This window comes from Ambystoma mexicanum, chromosome 12 (assembly GCF_040938575.1).
Source record: "Ambystoma mexicanum isolate Mex_15411 chromosome 12, UKY_AmexF1_1, whole genome shotgun sequence".
In the NCBI taxonomy this organism is placed as follows: Eukaryota; Metazoa; Chordata; class Amphibia; order Caudata; family Ambystomatidae; genus Ambystoma; species Ambystoma mexicanum.
This window is the reverse complement of record NC_090936.1, coordinates 441,016,788-441,039,725: the sequence shown is the minus strand read 5'-3', so window position 1 is coordinate 441,039,725 and position 22,938 is coordinate 441,016,788. Positions and strand designations below refer to the sequence as shown.

General features: G+C 45.7%; 1 protein-coding gene across 6 annotated transcripts in view; it reads left to right on the top strand.

Moving 5' to 3' along the window:
* CACNA2D4 (calcium voltage-gated channel auxiliary subunit alpha2delta 4) overlaps nucleotides 1-22,938 on the top strand; it is a 1,390,363-nt gene that overhangs the window by 689,975 nt on the left and 677,450 nt on the right. For all 6 annotated transcript variants that reach the window (XM_069628636.1, XM_069628639.1, XM_069628635.1 and 3 more), the window contains 3 exons: nucleotides 4,299-4,396; nucleotides 7,029-7,122; nucleotides 20,078-20,173. In XM_069628636.1, coding sequence (XP_069484737.1) covers nucleotides 4,299-4,396; nucleotides 7,029-7,122; nucleotides 20,078-20,173 — 288 coding nt within the window. The remainder of the gene's footprint in view (nucleotides 1-4,298; nucleotides 4,397-7,028; nucleotides 7,123-20,077; nucleotides 20,174-22,938) is intronic.

The window sequence follows — 22,938 nt, the reverse complement described above, 5'->3', positions numbered from 1 at the left end:
GACCGGGTCGGTGAAGTCTCAGATAAAGGTGGTGTTGGGTTTGGCTGATCTGTAGATGAGATGAAAGGTGACTGTGTGTGATGAATCAACTTCCGGTGCACCAGTGGTCCAGGGATGAATATCGGTTTCTAAACCATCAATCAGCCCCACACCTCCAGTACAGCAGAAGGGATCCAAACAGATTGCAAACACAAGTCAATTATAAACCTCCTTGTCCAATTTTGGTAACGTGGATGGAACGGCAGGCTTATCTCCACAAGGTCGTGGATCGTTGGTTAGTTGCAATACAGCAAAAATACAATTATGACCCAATGATAAAAGGGACTGTCCAGTCAAGGTTGTAGAAAAATATCTAATTTATTTTTATTACAACAGACAGTTCGACCCCACCACAAAATACATCCCACCCTGAAAAGGCACCAATCCTGGGTCCCCACCAACAATCTTCTGTTATGTTTGAGGTCATAACCAGAGTGCTTTGCAACAGGAAAGGTAAAGGAGTGACATGTCACTATGTCCCAACCATCTTCCTGACTGTTGTGGATCAAAGTCTCTCTCTGTTTAATTGAGCTCTCTGTGGTTCCTGATCAAAAGCGACAGGTCTCCCTTGAAGCGGTGGTCAGACCAGACTTATGGTAGCCACCAAACCACATATTCGTACCTTGCTGAATGGGGTCCCCCTGCGGGGTTGACCACTGTAAACAGTTGTCCCAGACATGACATTTCACTGCCCTTGAAACTAAGAGGCTGGAGCTGACTTCAGGTTGACCCAGATGCCTATCAAAAGGGTCTTGGGTATCGTGTCCTTTGTCAGTCCTGTGATCAGGCCTCTCTCAGGCCTGCTTCAATTAACTTCTCATCAGTATGCGCTACTAACAGTAGGGTGGACAAAGGATAGGGCGGATTCATGGAGCCTTTGTCAGTTAAGGAGGCTGGCCATGGCAGGAGGAAGGTTTTGCCTTCCCCCTTCTTGAGATGCTTTGATGTACTCTTGGCTGTCACATTCCAGCTGAACAGGACAGGAGGACTGCGCCTGTAGGCTGTGTCCCCCCAGAGTACACGTCACTATGTGTTTGTTGTGCGGTGAGCATAGGAAAATGTGTGAGATTAGCCCCACACATTTTCCAAAGGTTGATCTCCCAACATTCTATTTCATTATAACATTTCAAAAAAGCCCAGGCGAGTGCAAATGGTCGAATTCCTCACACTGTGTCCATCGGGGAGAACGGTAAGTGGCAGGAGAGGACTTCAAAGGTGCCAATGTTGTTGATGTCAAGTCTGGTGCAGGGCCACAAGATCTTGTGGATGAATGCAAGGCCTCTTCCTCTCTTGTTCGGCCAGTCTCTGTGTTGGATGCTGTAGCCGTTGGGTACAAGAACATCTAGGATTAGGGTGGAGGTGGGTGTCAGTCAGGTTTCGGTGATGAAGATGACATCAAGGTCGTCTGTAGTGATGTTGGCAATGTCTGCTGCATGGGTGATAGCTGAGCAAACGATGGCAAGCATCAACTTCTGTGTTGTGGACCGTGTGGGTGTGCTGATGGGCTTGAGGCTGATGTGGGTGAGGTTGCTGCAATGTGGAGTCCATGCCTTAGAGGAGGGGTGATGATGTTGCCATTGCCTGGTGATGGTGGCGATGGCATGTGGGGATGGAGGGAGAAAATACGTGTTGACGTGTGCTTACCTGTTGTCTGAGCAGGGGTTCGGGCATGGGTCTTCCTGGTCGTAAGAGATCCAAACAGGAATTGCCCTTTTCTTCATCTGCCCTTCACTTCAGACACCTAGGGGAGAGACACCATTGATCTAAGGGTTAAGAGCAGAAAGGAAGAGGCAGTGCTAAGAAGGTTGGTGGGGCTTAGGCCATGTGACCTAGATCCTCTTGCACCTGCTCTTCAACTGCAAAGGAGAAGAGGATCAAGGACTGCTTAAGTAGGGAAAAAGGGCAGCAAGACAGGAAGGCACTAACAGTTTAGCAGTGATTGACAGGTGGGCTGGGCTTAGGCCACTAGACCTAGATTCATTTGCACCTGCACAGCAACTGCAAAGGAAACGAGGATGGAGGGCTGCTTAAGTAGGGAAAAGGGTGACAAAACAGGAAGACACAACTGTTTAACAGTGATTGACAGGTGAGTGGGGCCTAGGCCACGTGGCCTAGATCTACTTTAACCTGCTCACCAACTGATCCCTCAAAGCCACATTCTCAGGTTCCTGGATCTTTACTATACTAACAGTGGCTGAGAGGCTTAACTCCTTGTCAGGCTGTTAGAAACCTCCCAGTGTAGTAATCCTCCAACAAGCTTGGAGTCTCACAATGACCCTGTGCATTAGCCTGCCTCCTCCCTTGTTGTCTCTCTTCGCCATCTCCCCTCATCCCTAACCCTTTTCTCCGCTCTAGCCTGCACCTCCTCTCTTTCTCCCTGATTCTCTCTCATTCTTCACTCATCGTCACTTCACACTCTATTCTGTTTCTCTTTCATTCATGCCTCTCTTTACCTCTCTTGTCGGCTCCTCCCTTTTGGTGTTACGCTGCTACTTGTCTCTCCCCTCCTTGCTGCTCCTTTAGTTTCTCTTCCAACTTCCCCTCTCTGCGTCCTTATTACTCTATTTGATCTCCACCCATTCTGTTCCTTTCTCTCTTGCTTGCTCCCTTCTCACAGCTCCTCTTCAATTCTTTTCTTATGCTCTTCCCTATTCTCTGTTCTTTCTTTTTCCTTCTTCCTCCTTCATTTTTGCTCCTCTGTACCTCCTTCACTCCCGCTCCTCTTTCATTTATGGTGTCTCCTCCTCCTTCATGCTGCCCCTCTGTACCACTTCCACCTCCCGCCTGCAACTTTCCCTCCTTGCCACTCCAACACACAATGTCTTTCACCCCACGCCTCCAACATTCAATGCCAATAAACCTCTCTGCTTAACCATCCTTTTCCTAGTTCTTAATTGTTTGAACAATTTCACCTGAGCACATGCACGGAGCTAGTGATTGGCTGACTTGTCAGGGGTCTGCTAACTCCCCAGCTGCTCTTGCTTAGCGTACAGGTCCGCGCATCATGGGTCTGCGATCTACGCATACTTGTAAGCAAACCGCCATCATGGATTCACATTGTCTTTGTTGCGGTGACAGACACTCTGCTGGTTCGGAAGATACTTGTTGTCTATTGTGGTGCACGGGGAAGTTCCTTTGCTGCGCTGCCTCTTGTGAACTAAGGTAATTCAGTGTTCGTGTGGCCTTGTGCTTTCCCTGGTTGTTGCGAAATGCCTCATTTGAAAACAGCACTGGGCTCTGGGCTCCAGAAACACAAACAGGAGTGGACCTGCAGCCTTCAGGAGTCGAAAAATAGCATCTCTGTGGCATGTCGTGCATGTTCTTAGCTATGATATTAACAGTACATTACATCAGAGCCATTCATTTGATGAAATGATCCCTGTCACAATCCCCTGATTAAGTTGAACCCTAAATCCTCTAGGACATAGATAGGGACCTCCCAAACACATGGACGAGGGGTTTATCTGGGCCGCCATGTGGTTCAACAGGCACAGGGTTTCCCTAGGTGGGTAAAGGGCCTGTAATCTTCCCTCCATCTCCCTGGGGTATTAGAGGGGCCCACACAGGTTCTTGGGATACCCTATTGACATGGACTTGTGGCATTCCCCCCTCCTGGTAGCTTGACCTCTTTAGACCTCATCCCTTGATCCTTAGGCCGGCTGTCTTTCAGTGCCCCACTCTCATGCTTTACTAACCTTTCAGGCAGGCCAGTCCTGGATAGCCAGGGGACTTCACAATTCCTTGAGGAAGCTGGTGATTAACTGGGGATCCTCCATCTTCCTCCTTTTGAGCGTGCATCACAGAGCGAGGTTGTAACCATTCACCCCCAGGGTCACTCTTGCCTCCAAAACGGTGCTTTGTCAAAATAGCCAGAGCAAGTGAGAAAATAAAAACCCTGAGCAATGTTGCACTGTGGAAGTTGAAATGCTAAATCCCAAAACACTTTGAGCTACTGGAAGTCTGTTAGGAATAGAAATTCAAAACTTGCCAAGAATGTGTGTTTGTGAAGCTCTGTGACTGCTCAGAGATTGAGGTTAGGATTGAGGTTAGAGTTCCATATCATTTGACAATCTATGCAATATATTTTTTTACATAAAATGTTTGAACTCTATTTTATGATTTTCATCAACATTTTGTCAAAACTTTAGTAGCTAATAGTTTCATATTGAGTATTTTTAGTGGGGTGGCATGCCCCGATTATCACACTTCCACGTCAGAAGGATATGCTTTACGGTTTCTGTTTATTGGTTTATTCCTAGGATTTACTGCGTCACGGACATTGATCCCGATCACCGGAAGCTCACGCAGCTGGAGGCAGTGACGCGCTTCCTGACGGGAGAAGATCCTGCGCTGGATTGTAAGTGCATCATGTATACAAATAAGTAGGACTGGGCCTGCCTGTCAAGCCCCAGAATCCTAAAACTACTTTTTTTCCAGAATGACCCAAGAAATATGCAAATAATCACCAATTAAAATAATTTTGAGTAAATTCTTCTCATACATATTCATTGTTATCTTAAAAACGTATTCAGAGGATGGACATGCCCAGCCTATGGCTGAAGTAATCAATTCAGTCAGAGCTGTCAGCATTGCAACAAGAAAAGGAGCTGGCCTGGTGCCTACCAGATGAGGCTGTGCTAGAACACAGCCAGGTTTAGAAATGGTCGGTCTGTGCCAGAACAGCATCAATATTAGATATGGTCAGGCTGTGCTAGAAGACCATCAAGATTAGAAATGGTCAGGCTGTGTTAGAACACCATCAAGATTAGAAATGGTCAGGCTGTGCTAGAAGACCATCAAGATTAGAAATGGTCAGGCTGTGCTAGAAGACCATCAAGATAATAAATGTTCAGACTGTGCTAGAAGACCATCAAGTTTAGAAATGGTCAGGCTGTGTTAGAACACCATCAAAATTAGAAATGGTCAGACTGTGCTAGAAGACCATCAAGATTAGAAATGGTCAGGCTGTGTTAGAACACCATCAAGATTAGGAATGGTCAGGCTGTGATAGAACACCGACAAGATTAGAAATTGTCAGGCTGTGCTAGAACACAGCCAGGTTTAGAAATGGTCAGGTTGTGCTAGAACACTGACAAGTTTAGAAATGGTCAGGCTGTGCCTGAACACCATCAAGATTAGAAATGGCCAGGCTGTGCTAGAACACCATCAAGATTAGAAATGGTCAGGCTGTGCTAGAACACCGACAAGATTAGAAATGGTCAGACTGTGCTAGAACACCTCAAAGATTAGAAATGGTCGGACTGTGCTAGAACACCGACAAGCTTAGAAATGGTCAGGCTGTGCTAGAACACCACCAAGATTAGAAATGGTCAGGCTGTGTTAGAACACCATCAAGATTAGAAATGGTCAGGCTGTGTTAGAACACCATCAAGATTAGTAATGGTCAGGCTGTGTTAGAACACCATCAAGATTGGAAATGGTCAGGCTGTGTTAGAACACCATCAGGATTAGTAATGGTCAGGCTGTGTTAGAACACCATCAAGATTAGAAATGGTCAGGCTGTGCTAGAATACCGACAAGATTAGAAATGGTCAGGCTGTGCTAGAACACCACAAAGATTAGAAATGGTCAGACTGTGCTAGAACACTGACAAGCTTAGAAATAGTCAGGCTGTGCTAGAACACCACCAAGATTAGAAATTGTTAGGCTGTGCTAGAACACCACCAAGTTTAGAAATGGGCAGGCTGTGCTAGAACACCACAAAGATTAGAAATGGTCAGGCTGTGCTAGAACACCACCAAGATTAGAAATGGTCAAGCTGTGCTAGAACACCACCAAGTTTAGAAATGGGCAGGCTGTGCTAGAACACCACAAAGATTAGAAATGGTCAGGCTGTGCTAGAACACCACCAAGATTAGAAATTGTCAAGCTGTGCTAGAACACCACCAAGATTAGAAATGGTCAGGCTGTGCTAGAACACCACAAAGATTAGAAATGGTCGGACTGTGCTAGAACACCGACAAGCTTAGAAATGGCCAGGCTGTGCTAGAACACCACCAAGATTAGAAATCGTCATATATTTTCTGGCTGTTCTAGGACACCGCCAAGTTTGTAAATGGTCAGGCTGTGCTGCAACACCTCCACATTCAGAAGTGGTTGGTGTCACTTTATCCACCGCTCCTATTTCCTCTGTGGGGCACTTGCGCTCTTCTTCCCCCAGGCCCTACTAAGGTAATGTACCATGATGTGAACTCACTTTTACAGTTCAGACATTGCCATCTTGAATATCTGGAGCAGCTGCTGTAGTCAAGGACAGGTGGCCAATGGACAATTGTGGCCCTGGTTGCTGGCACAGTCGTGCACTGCCTCGTGGTGGTCCTTATTGCACATCTGGTTGACTGTCCACATAGAATACAAATAAGAGTATCAAGTGTCCTTTGGCGGCCTGCCTCATATTGTCTGATGGCTCCTGGAGTCCACTCTAGCGTTGACCTCCCGTCACTGACAGAAATAGCATTGTACTGATGCACCCTTAATTTTGCAAGGTTTCTGTATACCCGACATTTGCCCATAAACACGCTCTTCCCTCCCTGTAAGCCATGTATGCCCAGCAAGTGGCTAGAGCAGTGGGACTGAGATCACGCGACCAGGGATTTCTTATGCAGGGATGGAGATCAACTAGAGTGGTCATGGATTATTGGGTTGAACATGTTTTTTTGCTGTCAGCGTAACAGGAAAATGTCTGTACCACACAATGTGAGTTATTGACCCCTTCAGGATGCTCTCTGTAGATACATGGTCTGGAGTGATTTGTTCCCATGTTCTTAGAACCAGAAGGATGTGGGCTGCTGAGGTCAAAGGCTCTTAAACCTGCCCAGCGGCACTTCCCTTTGGCCACCAAGAAGGGCATCCTCCTACCAAAGAAGAGACATGACCAGTGCAGAAGTGACTGGAGGTCTTGGAAAGACAGTGTTCCGTTGCCAGTGTCTGTGATCACCTACATTGTGCTCCTTTTTCTTCACGCCCAGGTGACGGGGAGTTGCTGCAGGAGGTGCTCTTTGATGCAGTGGTAACCGCGCCAATGGAAGCCTACTGGACGGCTCTAGCCCTGAACATGTCACAGTAAGTTCTTGATATCAAAACACTTGGGCACGGGGCAGATTTTGTATCGGGTGCCATAAGAGTGCCCAAGGTGGTTCCTCACATTCCAGCAGTTGTGTGCTCTATTAAGGGGTGGGAGGAGCCTGCAATGCAGGCTTTACTTGCTTCTCCAAGAGGTGAGCAACACTTGCTGTGGTCAGGGACCACCCAGTGTCTAACACAATAATAGCCTACAGGCATTGGAGTATTTGGTGGGTCTGAGCTCCAGGCAGCACTGAGTTCCTCTGCATGGGCCTATGCTGGTGTGATGGTGAAAGTGATTTGGCACCAGGGGCGGACTAGCCTATCTGCCATTCTGCCACCGGCTGAACCAAAATGGACTGTGGGTGGCCCTGGGGCCGATTTTATAAGCCACTTTGGGGCCAGTTTTATGAGCCACATTAATATCCATAGAGCTGGGCAGGATTTTTGTAACTGAAGTTGTACTTGTTACGCTGCCTCACACCGCCTGCCGCCAGCTCGCTGCACAGCGACAAACGGATGTATTTATGATTAGAATGCACACAGTGTCAGTCGGAGAACATCATCAAAGAAAAGTTAACACTTAGTGGTAAGTGTTAACTTTGCTTTGATGATGCACCAATAGCATGAGTCGTGGAGCTGCCAGTGCCCCACCATCCACTGGCTTGGTGCCAGGCAGGCGGCTTCACTTTCTCTTCGAGAACACCAACAATTCCTGCGTGGGCGTGGGCTGCAATAGGTTACAGTTTCCTGTACCCTGGCCATTGGCTGTGGGGGACACCAATCGGGAGAGGTCCAGTGGTGCTTAAGAAATGAGTCAAGCTCTTCCAGGGATGGCTCTGACGTCACCAGTTCACTGCATTGTTTTCATTCTCTATCTTCATATGGAGCCCTCCGCGAATCCCGTACCTGAGCTGATCCATGTGCACAGCTGTGATCACTCGTTGAGGCCTCTCTGGACCCAGCTACGGTCAATCTACTCTTGTGCTTCTTTTGCTGACTTATGTAAGCCATGTATAGGGTATTCTAGCTGTGTGGGGTCATTCTAGGTGTTAACCTTTCTCTGGAGGGTTCGCTCTTGGTCTGCACTAGATTCTACCCATCCAAGGTTCTTAAAAGGACATAGTGCTTTTATATCAAAGGAAACTTTGAGCCTTTTTCTTGGAACGTGTTTCCAACATTGCCCATTGTAGTGTAATTATGTACAACACATTGAGTTAAAAATAAAAAACAGCAGCTATATGGCTGGCTAAACAATGTGAAAAGTTGCATTTCCCCCAAAATATAACCGCTGCTTTGCCAAAGCCTACGCAAATAATTCTGTTTAAGATTCTGACACATGTCATTTTTAATTTTTTTTATTGTTTATTTGTAATGCGCATTACACCGCAGATTTGTGTTTCAAGGCACATCAAGACGGGGGTGGTAGGGATAGGGGGAAAGGTATAAAAGAAAAACCTTCTTAAAAGATCTTGAAGCATTCAGACGTGCAAGTGCTATCGCATGAGAGCCGGGGAGAGAGGGAAGGGGGAAGTGCAAGGAGGGGGAGAAGGGGACAAGCAAACAAATCACTCTGACAGGGTCGTGAGACGATTTAGAACGTGCAAGTGCTGAGACATAAAAAGGGGAATCTTAGTCTGTTTTGGAAAAAAGGAATGAGGAAAAGAAAAGGGAGAAAAAAGAAAAATAACATTTTTAGAATTATATTTTCCCTTTGCTTTTCTATTGAAAATAAATAGTAATCATTATTCTCTGTATTAAAGAATGTGTATAATAAATGCACATTATCTTGTTGTTAAGAAAACGCTGACTCACCCAAATTTTTGACTTCTTTCATTGGATTTCTTTAAATCAAAATCTTTTTCAAAATCTTTTTCTAGAAAGGCTCAGTTTTATCGGGTCACTTCTGGTAGACTGGGCTTTTATGTGTCATCAATTTCTTTTGACTGTGGGGAAGAGAATGAATAATAGATTTGTAACAGGGAGAAATGCCCCCCTCTTTTGGCTATGGAGAAATAGTATTTAAAGTTTCTTTGGGTAGAAAGTGTGGCAATTAGGGAGAGGGTGGAAAATGCAATTTCTAGTTGTGGTCTACCAAGGTTATCAAATTTTACCTTACCTTAAAATAGTCCTCTCCTTAAATATAATGTGATAGCCTTGATAAACTGCTTTCCTTTGTTCGGCTGCTTTCGCATTGTTATGTTGCCGAAATGCTCTTTATATAGCGTTTAAACAACGCTCTGACATCATCACGCCACGCTCTGCGCGACGCGATGTCGTCATCGCGTCGCGCGTAACGCGACGCGATGCCGCCAGAGCGTATGCTTTTCTCCGATGCTCCCGGCAGCCATTATGGAGCGCTTTAAACCCTTAATTTAGGTTTCAATGCCATGTTCGAAAAAATAGAAAAGGTAATTTATAAATTCTACCTTCGCAATCTGTTGACTAATGTGGATTGCTATTTTCTTATGTTTGACTGGTTGATGGTGAAAAGGTGTTGTTTAAAGACTAATTTAATTATATAGATGTTGGAGTTTACCTAATTTTTATTTAATTTTTATAATAAGAGTTCAAATTCGAAATGTAAAAATAATCATTGGAACAATATTTTCTAAGCTTGCATAGCATTTAACTTAACATTTGATACTAATTGTTCAATCATACATAATTGTTCTGCATACAATAAATTAAATAAACAACATTTCTAACCAGCAAAACATTTCTGAATCACAATTTAATCCACAGGCACATGCATTCATGATGCAAATCCATTTGGTTTCATGTTTCCGTAATAGTTCCTCTTTGTTGCCTCCCCTAGGGGGGGAGGGAATTTTCTCTAATCCAAAAACCTTGAGTTGTGAAACATCAAAAAGCGGATGCTCATTGATGATATGTACTGATATAGGTGATCTGAGATCCTTGTGTTTGATGGCTCTAATGTGTTTGAAAATTCTCACCTTCAGTTTCCTTATTGTGCTTCCAATATATAGTTTCTTACAGATACATTCTATCCCACGGATAACAAAGGTCGAGTTGCAGTTGATCAACTGATTGATTTGTTTTATTTTGCCATTGGGTAGATTGATTTCTTTCTTTCCTTGATGTATTAATGGACATAACTTACAGTGTCCACATTTGTGTGTGCCCCTTATTAAAGTTTGAAAGAACATTTTTTTATTATTCGGAATTGGACTCAGGAAGCTTGGGCTAATCAGATTCCTAATTGTCGGTGCCCTCCGAAAGCAGATGCTAGGTGAAATGCCTAAATGTTTTTGAAGGCTCGAGTCAGTAAGTAAAATATTCCAGTTTTCTGATAATATTTGTTTTATTTTCTTGGCTTCAGTACTGTAAGTTGTGATGAATTGAATCTTTTGTTCCGGTGTACCAATCTTGGGTTTATCAATTAATAGAGATTCTCTTGAGACCTTTTTGGCTTTACTGATAGCACTCTTAATGTTGTTGGATCCATATCCTCTCTCTTTGAACTTTGACACAGTTTTCTTAAGATTTTCTTGGAAGGTGAGATTTGTGCTGCAATTTCTTTTAATCCTTAGGATCTCTCCATAAGGAATATTGTAGATTGTATGTTTTGGGTGATGAGACAAAGCAAAAACGAGACTGTTGCCGGCTGATGGTTTTGTAAATAATTTGAATTGGATCTGGTCCTCCTCCACAAATAGCTCCAGATCCAAAAACTCCATGTTCGTTGGACTTGCTGTTTTTGTAAATGAAAGATTGAATGAATTATTGTTTAGATGATTTATGTATATCTCCAATTGTTGAAGGTCTCCTTCCGGATCATTAGGATATCATCAATGAAGCGACCCCAGAATCTTATGTTGTTGTGAAAACTGGGGTGTTTCCAAGCATGCTGAATTTCAAATAGTCCCATGAACAAATTTGCATAAGATGGGGCAAATTTGGACCCCATAGCAGTACCTTGAAGTTGTTTATACAGGATATTGTCAAAGATGAAGATATTGTGATAGAGACAAAAATGTAACATTTCCATGATCATTAGGTTTTGTTGTAGGAAGGAGACTAATCTTGTTTTCAAAAAATACATTGTGCTTTCCAGACCTTTATTGTGCTTGATACTTGTATATAATTGGATTACATCCAGTGTGACAAATAGATAACTGTTTTCCCACGGTATTTGATTTAATTGTTGGATAATCATCAAATTATTCAAGGAGTTGGCACATTGGAGTGACATTTTTCTCATATTTATCTATTGAATGCATTCTGCTTGTGTAGTAGTCGCAACAAATGTATGGGAAACACTCATGCTGACGAACTTCGTATCTTTGGAAAACAGAAATACCTATCGATATATAATAATAATTTCAAAACAGAAAATTTAGCTGTCGCCAAGGGAGAGCTTAGTTAGGCTACAAATTTGACTTTTCTAAGGAGAAAGCAAACATGCAATGGAGACAAGCAGGTAGGAGTGACTGCAGACTGGAAAAGCCTCGCCTCGGGATTGGGGGGGCTACATCAGGCATGCAGACAGGCAAAGGCATCACAAGGATCCAACGTCAATCGTGGTTAGAGGTAAGTCAATGCAAACACAGCAAGCCTCCAAAGCCAATCCAAGAGGTAAGGTAGATAGTACAGAACACAGCACAGGGCAGTGAGCTGAGGTCAGGAGGGTGGAGGTGGGTAAATAGCAAGAAAGAGCCAAGGCTGCAAATGCAACACCGGTGGGTGCAGTAAGTAAAGGGAGACATTGCAGGTTAGAACAGTAGACCAGGAGGAGAGGTAAAGTGGCCAGGGAAGGCATGCAGGCAGTGCAGGATAACACACAGAGCACTGCATCACAGGAAGCCCGTGGATGCCCCAGCTGAGCCCAGAGAGGAGAGGTGCAACAGAAGGAGAGGGATAGCGGGAGAAGACATCTAAAAAACACGTACCACAATCGGAGGGGGCAGAGGGACAACCAAGGGCAGGAGGAAGAGTAATGGCTGGGGGGAGAAGTGGGTATAGAGAACAGATAGGTAAAAGGTGGCCACTTGCTCAGCATCGACCGGGGGAGTAGCAGGGCAACAAGGGGGAGGGGGCACAAACACAGCAGCATGCGAGGAAGATAAGGTAACGGAATCAAGATGAGGATGGCAGGCATGCCACAGCAAGAAGGCAAGAGGCAGATTGCAGAAAGGAATGAAGCAAGACCCCTTAAATTGGGGAGATCAGCACTGCAGGGATGCATCCAGCTGGGTGTGACGGGCATCAAGGAGGAAAAGCAAGACTGCAGGTAAACCTGTGCAACAGCGGAGCCCCGAACCAACAAGGCGACAGTAGCAAGATGGTGGGGAGGGGGGAAACCCGGGTGTAAGTGGAAAAGAGAAGGCACAGAACGAACAAGGAGTCAGAAGAGAGGTGGCGGCGAGGGGGAAACACCGGGGCAAAGTGGAAAACGAGAGGGCATGGAACAACAAAAGAGACAGGAGCGAGGTGGCGGGGATGGGGGAAACACTGGGGCAAGTGGAAAAGAGAAGGCCCAGAACCAACAAGGAGACAGGAGCGAGGTGGCGGGGAGGGGGAAATACCGGGGGCAAGTGGAAAACGAGGGATCATGGAACAACAAAGGCGGCAGGAGCAAGATGGCAGGGAGGGGGGAAACTCTGGGTGCAAGTGGAAAAGAGAAGTCCCCGAACCAACAAGGAGACATGAGCGAGAGGCGGGCGAGGGGGGTAAATACTGGGGCAAGTGGAAAAGAGAAGGCCCAGAATCAACAAGGAGACAGGAGCGAGGTGGCGGGGAGGGGGAAACACCGGGGCCAAGTGGAAAAGAGAAGGCCCAGAACCAACAAAGAGACAGGAGCGAGAGGCGGGCGAGGGGGGTAAACACTGGGGCAAGTGGAAAAGAGAAGGCCCAGAACCAACAAGGAGACAGGAGCGAGGTGGCGGGGAGGGGGAAACACCGGGGCCAAGTGGAAAAGAGAAGGCCCAGAACCAACAAGGAGACAGGAGCGAGAGGCAGGCGAGGGGGGTAAACACTGGGGCAATTGGAAAAGAGAAGGCCCAAAACCAACAAGGGGACAGGAGCGAGGTGGCGGGGAGGGGGAAAGACCGGCGCCAAGTGGAAAAGAGAAGGCCCAGAACCAACAACGAGACAGGAGTGAGGTGGCGGGGATGGGGGAAACACCGGGGGCAAGTGGAAAAGAGAAGGCCCAGAATCAACAAGGAGACAGGAGCGAGGTGGCGGGGAGGGGGAAACACCGGGGCCAAGTGGAAAACGAGGGGGCATGGAACAACAAAGGAGACAGGAGCGAGGTGGCGGGGATGGGGGAAACACCGGGGCCAAGTGGAAAACGAGGGGGCATGGAACAACAAAGGAGACAGGAGCGAAGTGGCGGGGATGGGGGAAACACCGGGGGCAAGTGAAAAAGAGAAGGCCTAGAACCAACAAGGAGACAGGAGCGAGGTGGCGGGGAGGGGGAAACACCGGGGCCAAGTGGAAAACGAGGGGGCATGGAACAACAAAGGAGACAGAAACGAGGTGGCGGGGATGGGGGAAACACCAGGGGCAAGTGAAAAAGAGAAGGCCTAGAACCAACAAGGAGACAGGAGCGAGAGGCGGGGAGGGGGGAAAACACTGGGGGCAAGTGGAAAAGAGAAGACCTGCAGAACCAACAAGGAGACAGGAGCGAGGTGCCAGGGGAGAAACACTGGGGGCAAGTGGAAAAACGAGGAGACACGGAACAACAAAGGAGACAAGGTAGGGTGGCCAACTGTCCCATAATTTGCGGGATTGTCCAGCTATTGGGGACTGTGTCCCGCAGTTTGCCGAGTGGCTATGCGGGACGCGGGTTGTCCCGACTTGCTCTGTTCGAGCACAATTTGTGCTCCAACAGAGCAAGTCAGGAGTCAAAATTAGGCATGCTGGGGGCTGCGGCCGGCCGCTGCAGGGCGCTGTCTCACAGACTAGCTGCCACTTGCCAGCCACTGTTATTCCCATACGCGGGAAATGTATGTGTGTGACCCCCCTTTCCCTATTACCTGCATATGGGAATAACAGTGGCTAGCAAGTGGCAGCTAATCTGTAAATAAGAGTCCTATTGCATTGCATTACACCCACAGCTACTGACATCACAGGCCTGCAGGCTTGTCACACCAGCAGCTGCGGGTAAAATGCACTGATTCTGCCCAGTGACTGACGCCGTGATGTCATCACCACCTTGTGTCCTGCAAAAGGATCTGACAAACTTGGCCACCCTAAGACAAGGTGCGAGATGGAGGGGGAGGAGGGAAACACTGGGGGTGATTGGAAACGGGGGGGGGGCATGGAACAACAAAGGAGGCAAAGTGCGAGATGGCGGGGAGGGGGAAACACCGGTGGCAATTTGAAACGAGGAGGCACGGAACAACAAGGATACAAGATGTGAGATGGCGGGGGAGGGGAGAAACACTGGGGCAAGTGGAAAAGATGAGACATGGAACAACAAAGGAGGCAGGAGCGAGATGGCGGGTAGGGGGAAACACCGGGGCCAAGGGGAAAACGTGGAGGCATGGAACAACAAGGTGACAAGGTGCGAGACAGCGGGGGAGGGGAGAAACACTGGAGGCAATTGGAAACAAGGAGACACTGAAACAACAAAGGAGACGAGGTGCGAGATGGCAGGGGTGGGGGGAACACCAGGGGCAGTTGGAAAGAGGGAGGCATGGAACAAAAGAGGAGACAAGGTGCTAGCTAGCGAGGGAGGAGGGAAACACAAGGGCAAGTTGGAAATGAAGGGAGAAAAAATGGATGGAGAGGAAGGATTTAAGAAGGAAGGGGGAACTCCTGCAGATTACAATAAGAGCTGGCAAGAAGAAGGCAATATAAGGTAGCAAGAACCAGGGGGAAGAGGAGAGAAAGGCCTTTCCCTAGTCAGACGGAGAAAGGAGAGATGGATTAAGGGCCCAATCAGGCCCAGACAGGCAGAGACAGGCGAGGATCCTTTACATGGGGTCGTTTCCATGGGGGCCGGCTCCCGACCATTGAGTGAATGTAAGAGGCAACAGCCAATTAGAAAAGAAGTGCGGAACATGGGCTGTAACAAGCCCCTTTCTTGAAGCGGACAGGGCATCCGCCATCTTGGTCGAGCAATCGGCTCCGATGAATGGAGCATGGCCCATGAAGGCCCACGATCAGAGGCAGCTCCACCATCATGGCTATGAATGGTAGGTAGCCGCTTGGTGGTGGAGCTGCTAACAGTGCACGGTCCTGTGCCCAGTCTCCTAGAAGTACTGTATAAAGAGGCCCATAGCAAAAGCCCTTTTTTATATAATGTAGCCCCATACATCAATGTGTATCTCAAGGCAGAAGTCTTGGTTCAGTCGGACACTGCAAATGCTACATGCACTATGTTTCCCCTGTGGGTTGCAGAGCTGTTGTCTTGGCTGGTCCATAGATGTGCAGCTGCTTCTGCCATATCAGCTTTTTTAAACTCTGCTATGAAAAAAAAACAAGCATTGGCACATCCAGTGGTTTCGGGATTAATATAGGCATTAGACGGCATTTGCCAGGCACTGCCCCTATGGTACTACCTGGCCATAAGATTGCAACAGCTGAATAATAATGTGATTACTTGGGGACATGAAATCAGTGATTGGAAAATGCCCATCTGATACCTATAAACAAGCAAAGCATTTAGCTTTGTCATTGCTTGTTTGAACAGGACTTCAGTGCACGGGACAGATATAAATTAAGCGGCTGGAGGCACAATTGGTTAAGACTTTTTAATTTAACCACTAGTGCATGCGCATCTGTGATTAAGCCATTAACTGGCTGCTTAGGAATAACACTAGCAGGCCACTGTTTGATGTTGCTGCTTGAAATAGCTATCTCAAGGAGATCCCAGTCATGGTTTTTATCATCCCTAACTGCCATCCTAAAAGTGGTCGAAAGGACCACCTGGCGCTGTGACAGGTTTTGCAGCAGAAAATAGTGCTGTACCCAAGGCAGGACTCTGGAGAGACTTGTGTCTCTGCACTAAATGCAAGAGAAACCACTAACCCTGAGCACCTGACAGGCTTACTATTGAAGACCAATATTGCTCTGGGTCTACCTGTAGAGAATCTAGGAAGAAATGCTCATTGCCCTTGTTTTTATGTTAGAAAATAGGTGTTATCAATATCCTTCCTACAAAATGTTATCACTAAACCAAGACCTGTTTAGACTTGCAATATGGAGGCCTTTCTACTCATAAATAGAAACATAACAAGTGCTTTCACTCTATTGTTTAGGATTTATATATATATACATTTACTTGTAGAAATAATATGAGCATTAAAAATAGTATAGCCAAACAACACAATCTACTAATATAAACAAGAAAGTATTTGATATGATATGATGTGGCATTTATAACGCGCATGTACACACGTGTTTCTAGGAGCGACAAGACAAGGAGGGGGAAACAAAGGGAGGACAAAATAACGATCTTACTAGGCCTTGTGTCATTCAGATCGCGCAAGTGCAGGGAAGAGGGAAGGGGAGAAGTGCCATGGGGAGGGGAAGAGCGAAGTGCAGTTAACTCACAAGTGCAGGCAGCGGCTGACTCAAAAGTGCAGAGAGAAGGGACTGTAGGGTTGCAGATACAGACCTTTAAGTGCTGGGGAGCCCAGAGGCAGTGCAAGGGCAACTGGACATGCAGGAGCCTGGGCCTGAGTTCAGAGGGTGGCCAGGTGACCAGTGTGCAGAGCAGTCAGGTGCATCAGCAGGGGAGAGGAAGAGAGAAAGCAGAAGCAAAAGGGAAGGTTTTGAGCTGCTTCCAGAACCAGAGGTGGTTCTGCTCATGTTTGAGAGAGGCAGGGAGGCTGTTGCAGAGGAAGGCCCCAGCCGAGGAGATAGATCTGCCCCCAACTCTCTGCTTGGAGAAGCGCCTGACCCTCTGAGAGTTGGAAGTGGATGAGTGGAGAGCTCAAGAAGAAAGATGTTTTGGAAGAGAAAGTTGGAGGTAAAGCGGTCCCAGCCCTCAGAAAGCCTTGTGGATGATGCAGAGGGTCTTGACCTTGATCCTTGCAGCCACAGAGAGCCAGCGAAGAGATTTCAGAGCTGGAGAGATACGATCCCTGGTCTTGAGGCGAAAGACAAGTCTTGCAGTCCTGTTCTGGATAAGTTGCCTTGAATAGATTCTGCTCAAGCTACCTGCAACCAATCAGCAATGGGTGTGTGTGTGGCCATGGTGGCACAGTCAGACCTAAAATCATGCTCACAATCGTGTTGCTCTCAGGATTAGGGAGGCAGGGGATAGGTGAGGTTATACATACCAACCCGTGAATAAACCATTAAGTGCAGAGCATTACAAAACGCTGTCAAAAATCCATTACTTCTAAGGGCAGTTGACTTAGAACAACCAAAAAGCAATCTAAAGGCATGGATAAAAATGTAGAGGTAAAACATTGTCAATGTCCAAGTGAGGAATACTCTCGTACATCCACTGTGCTTCGATGGGTTAACTTACCTTGTCCAAAGAAGTTCACAAATGGCCAAGTTTTATTCCCATGAGCATCTCAAAGCTGTTTGCTAATTCCTACCAAAGCAGTTCAGCTCTGTAATTTAGTTTTGCCTCCAAATGATCAAAGCAAGTATTAAAAATCAGAATTTGGAAGCAATTATAGTGTCAATTCTAGGTTTAAAGACAGGTCCACAATCATGCCCCATGCATTAAATTAGCAGCTTGCTCTCTTTGCCAGGTCAAGGGTGTGGGATTAGATGGGTCTTCAAAACTCATATGGCTTCTTCAGCAAACTGGCCTGAAGTCAGGTCAGAGATCGGTCTGCTCCTGCAATCTGTGTTCCCTGATATCTTGTGCAGCTGGTTAAAAAGGCATGTGCCTTGCCCTTCGGGAACATATGAGCCACCCTTGTTTCTTTGCTAGCCAATCCTGACAAGTGAGTGTTTCTCTCTTATGTGTGTTATCCTATGTTGGCTTGTGGGTGTTATTCTATTAATCATCAGTTTTGATCAGCTGCTATATCTGTTCTGCTCGTTTTCTACGAAATAACGGTATTTTTGCAAAGCGTTTACATAAGAAAGCATCCTCCATCTTAGAAATGCCTCCCAAGAGCAGTGCTGTCCCATGTCCAGCTGCTATGATCTGTCTTTCATCGGTGGAACAGAACGCAAGGTCTGGTGTCCTTTGAAAAACATTAACAATGCAGATTAGAACATGTACCTCCTTCATTATATCTGTAGCCAATTAGCATCACCTATGTATGACTGACAATACATGACTTCGCTTTTTTTCTTTCATGGCATCAAACTTTCAAGATGGTGGAATGACAAGATACACTATTATATGGATCATTTTTAAAAATGATGTTAACTGTCCATGTTACATTTTACAAATACGTGTTTGGGTGAGGATGTAAACACACTTCTCTTACAGTGTGCAATGAGTCCTTTCAAAACAACATCAGTGTTTTGCTCAATCACTTTGCCATGTTTTCGATTTGCTGATTGTGTTCCATAATAAAATGAGGAAATAACAGATAAGGTTTGTTCTGCCTGCCCATTTTTAGCATTAAAACAAAGCACAGAAAGATGTATAAGAAATATAAGGTAGAAATTAGCCCTTTTGCATTTCTTCATCCCCTCTGCGGTTTGCATAGGAAACATGTATTTGAAATGTAGCAGAGCTTGTTTGGCTTTAACTCAGCACATCGCGTGTCACTTGCAGTAGATATGTGTTTTCTTTACCAGCATCGAATGCAATGTAAAAGGTTTTAAAGATGGTTTTGTGTATTTAACTTTTGTCTGCAATTAAGAGATGCCAAAGCCAATAGGTCTGGATGCACTGTGTGCATTTCTTATATAGCTTGCCTTGGATTGTAAACTGCTCAGTTAACAGGTATATTCATGCAATATGCAAAACCAAGAGGATGGGTGGTGAGGGGTAGGTCGTGTGTAAGACTGGCCATAGGGATTAGCATGGCATAGGCAGTCAATGGGTCGGTAAATAACCAGGCAACACCTGCAAGATGTGTGTTGGTCCTCATTTGTCTTCTCCCTCCTAGCTGTACTCCAATACAACAGTTTTGGCTTAGAAGTGGCGCGTACGCACCCGCTAAAAGCATAAGCTAATACATGTGGCACTTAATTACCACTAAATAGTCAAAAAGAAAACATCTGGCAACAGTATAGCTTTGACATCCTGGGGCATCCTCTCTGCTGTTTCTTTGCAATTACATTTTCCACATCTCTCATGAGCAAAATGCTGCTCTTAACCCCTAGGAGGATGTGGGTGTTAAGGCACAAAGACTCCTCTCACCTTTTACTTTTTCCCCAATTACCCTCTGCTATATCGGTCTATACCTCTTCAGCAGATATATTTTGGGATCCATCAGATGGATGTGTTCTTCATTTACAGACCTTACAAAGGGGCATTAATCCACTACATTATCCAGCACAGATTCTTTATGGTGTGAGACAGGTGATAAATGCAACTATGTCAGACTTCAGACATGTGACTCAAACATGTTTTATTGAACAATTACCTACATTGGAGCACCAGCGAGAACCTTGTTTCAGATAAAAAGCAATTAAAATGCCTCTAGAGCATAAGGGACAAAACTAAGACAAGTCTAACATTTTAAGCAGATAAAATGCTAGTTATATATTCGATGCAAACATGATTAAATATTGACTTTTGATTAAATCAGCTCAATTAATCAGATGAAACACTTGTACCAATCGCATTTGTGGGCAACCTGTGGCCGTACAAGTCTTTTGGTCTACAACTCCTATAAATCCTAGCCAGCTCAGCCAATGGTGAAGAATCATGGGAGTCAGAGGCCAAGACATCTGCAGAGCCACAGGTTTCCGATGGCTGTGGTAAGGTCACCGTTTCACTTCTGAGTTTTACTCGATAGTGGGGTGTCTCCACCTAACACAGACATTGGCATTCATGGCCAGCAGCACTAACCAGCTCCCTCCTAAATGCATGTGTTTTTCTGTGTTTTTACAGATCCAATGAAGATGGTGTTGAGATGGCGTTTCTGGGGACGCGAGCTGGCCTTATGAGGAGCAGCCTCTTCATTGGATCCGAGAAGCTCTCCAACAAGTGAGTATTTTACAGTCATAGAAATGCAGCACTGGGGAGCCAGAAGATGCTCCTTGTATCATTGTGGCCAACCCCAGGCATTGGTACTGGAACAGTCACAAAATGACATGCAGGGCCCTACGGAGACACATTATTCACTGCAATCACTTATTTTCTCTGCCAAACCATCCCAAAAATCATGACACATCCCCAACCTAATGCCTTTCAGGGCAAAGCCCAAGACCCATCTGTTCTAATAAGACACCCCAAAAGAACCCCCGCCCCTCGCATCTACAGGGAGCCATTATGTTATGCAATGAGTGACAGGCAAACAAACAAACAGAACCTTAATGATAACATATTTCTTTTTCAATATTTTTTCTCGATACAGTATTGCGATGGATGATCTATCATCGAAGCTATGATCATCTTCAGCATAGTACAGTCAGCGCCCTCTACACAGCATGACACAACTGTGCTGCTGTGGTGTGCCACAGACTATCTACAGAAGCACATGCCCACTAGAAAGGTGGCAGAGGGGCAGGAGGGAGGATGCCAAGAGAGGCACAGGTGTCCACAGGTTACCAGACATTTGGTCGAAAAAATTTGGTCGACTGGACAAATGGTCGAACCAATTTGGTCGAAAGTCAAATGGTCGAATTTTTTTTTTTTTTGTATTTTCACCCCTTTTTTATTTTTTTGGGGGGGTCCCCACAAACCCCCTTTTTTTTCTAAAAAACCCTTTTTTCCCTAAACGAAAACCTAAAAAATACATATATAAATAAAAAAATAAAAAAATTCGACCATTTGGTTTTCGACCAAATTACGTCGACCACTTGTCTGGACAACGTGTCCACACACTAGGGGGGCATATGTTGATACAGGACATTTCACAATACAGAGCAGGCGGGGCCATGGTCAGGACAGACAATGGGGTATGGAAGGAGACAGCAGAGTGGGCAGGGCCACATTGCTGTGGGGAGTGAGGCTCTGTGGGGTAGGACCGCGAGGGATCTAGAGGGGAGACAGAGCACAAAGAAAGAGCTGTCAACAAACCTTTGAAGCCACTGTGTCAAGAAACCCACGAGCAGGGCAGGATGAGGAAAAAGGTCTTCACTTACTAGAGCGATGATCCTTTTGCATGCAAAGCAAGCCTTTCATGTCTGCCAGGGACAGAGCTTTGACCTGCTGTAACATCCCAGAGCTAGTAGATTTCACAGCCCAGAAGTGTATAGCCTTGCAAAAAGTGATTTAGAGGTGTGGGAGTCAGGCACAGGCAGGCGTTATTGGTGGGGCTGAGTTTAAAAAAAAAAAAGCTATTTTCTGAAAATAAATCATACACTGATACACAAGTGTTTACAATTGGGTTAATTGTAAGTACAGATAATTGTTTTTGTCCAATCACTGCATATATCAATTACTGATGTTTCAAATTGTCAACAAAATCATTGCAAGTGAAGGCACATTCTCAGAACAGTTTTCCCCAAGAGCATAAGGGACTCTAGTGCAATACCATCACTTCTAGTCACCTATTAAAGGGTAACTTGAAAGTACAATGCAGTGCACACTTTGGCTGAGTGATACAAATAAGATGAAGTACTTGTCTTTCAACCTAATCGCACATCACAACTTATTATCATTTCTATTGGGGCAAATACACTTAACTATGCTATTAAACACTATTTCAAAAATGTAAATAAAAGGTAACTGTGCTTGTTTCTAATTTTTATGGAATTGTCCTCAATGTCGTGGGTTCATAGAGCATTTTGTCCTTTTAGGGAGGTGGGCAAAGCGAAATAAATTTAGCACATTTTAGGGGCGTGGGCCATGGGAGTGTAAGCAACGCAAAAGTGCCCCTCGAGCCACTGTGCAAAGTGTGCACCTATGCAAAGATAGGTGGGAGGTGCAAAAGAGGGCGAGTGGGCAGGCGAGGGGAGAGAGCGACAGATGGCGAATGGAAGAGATAAGGCGGAGGGGACTGAGAGTGGCCATTACGCCCCTTCGCCCTGCCTGTACGTTTGAACAGAACAGGGAACTCCCCAAACCCTTGGGATTGTGCTGTGCTTGCAGAGCTCTGGTCAAGAACTTTCAACCACCTCTCATATGGCAGGATAGTGCAATAGAGAATCCATCAGGCGGTTCAGACTTATTTTCATCCTTTCTACCATCCAGTTTTCATCCATTGTCTTCTGTATATATATATATATATATATATATAACAGCAGAGATGTAACTAGATTTTAGGACCCACTCCGCCGTCTCTTGGTACTGGTCATATGTAGGGAGTAACTAGAGCGACAGCCCCAAAACGTGGGAGGACAAAGGGCTAGAAAGCTAGGGAACAAAGGCCGTCCAGCCACCCACAATTATTCTTTTTCTGCCAAACACTAACTCAGAGTGGGCTTATGATTAATTTAGATCGGAAAACGCGTCATCTACATACAGGGGCATGCATCAATCTGCCATAACACGTCTACATAATGTTACTCTGACACATAAGCATTATGGCAAATTAATAAATGCTAAAACTCTTTTTCTGTAATACTGGCTATATGTCTTTTGCAAAAGTAAAATAGAAAATGCATTTCCAGCACCAATATGGACGTGCTGGGGCAGATTGACACACGCCCCTGAATGTAGATGAAACAAACTGGTCATATGTATTCTATTGTTTTAAAATATTAGCTCTTCTGTCAGTCTTTGTTATACGTGCTTCTGTTCCTGTTAATTACTCCCCCCAATTCAATATATATTTATTAGGGCCGGTCTCATCGACTCACCGGACT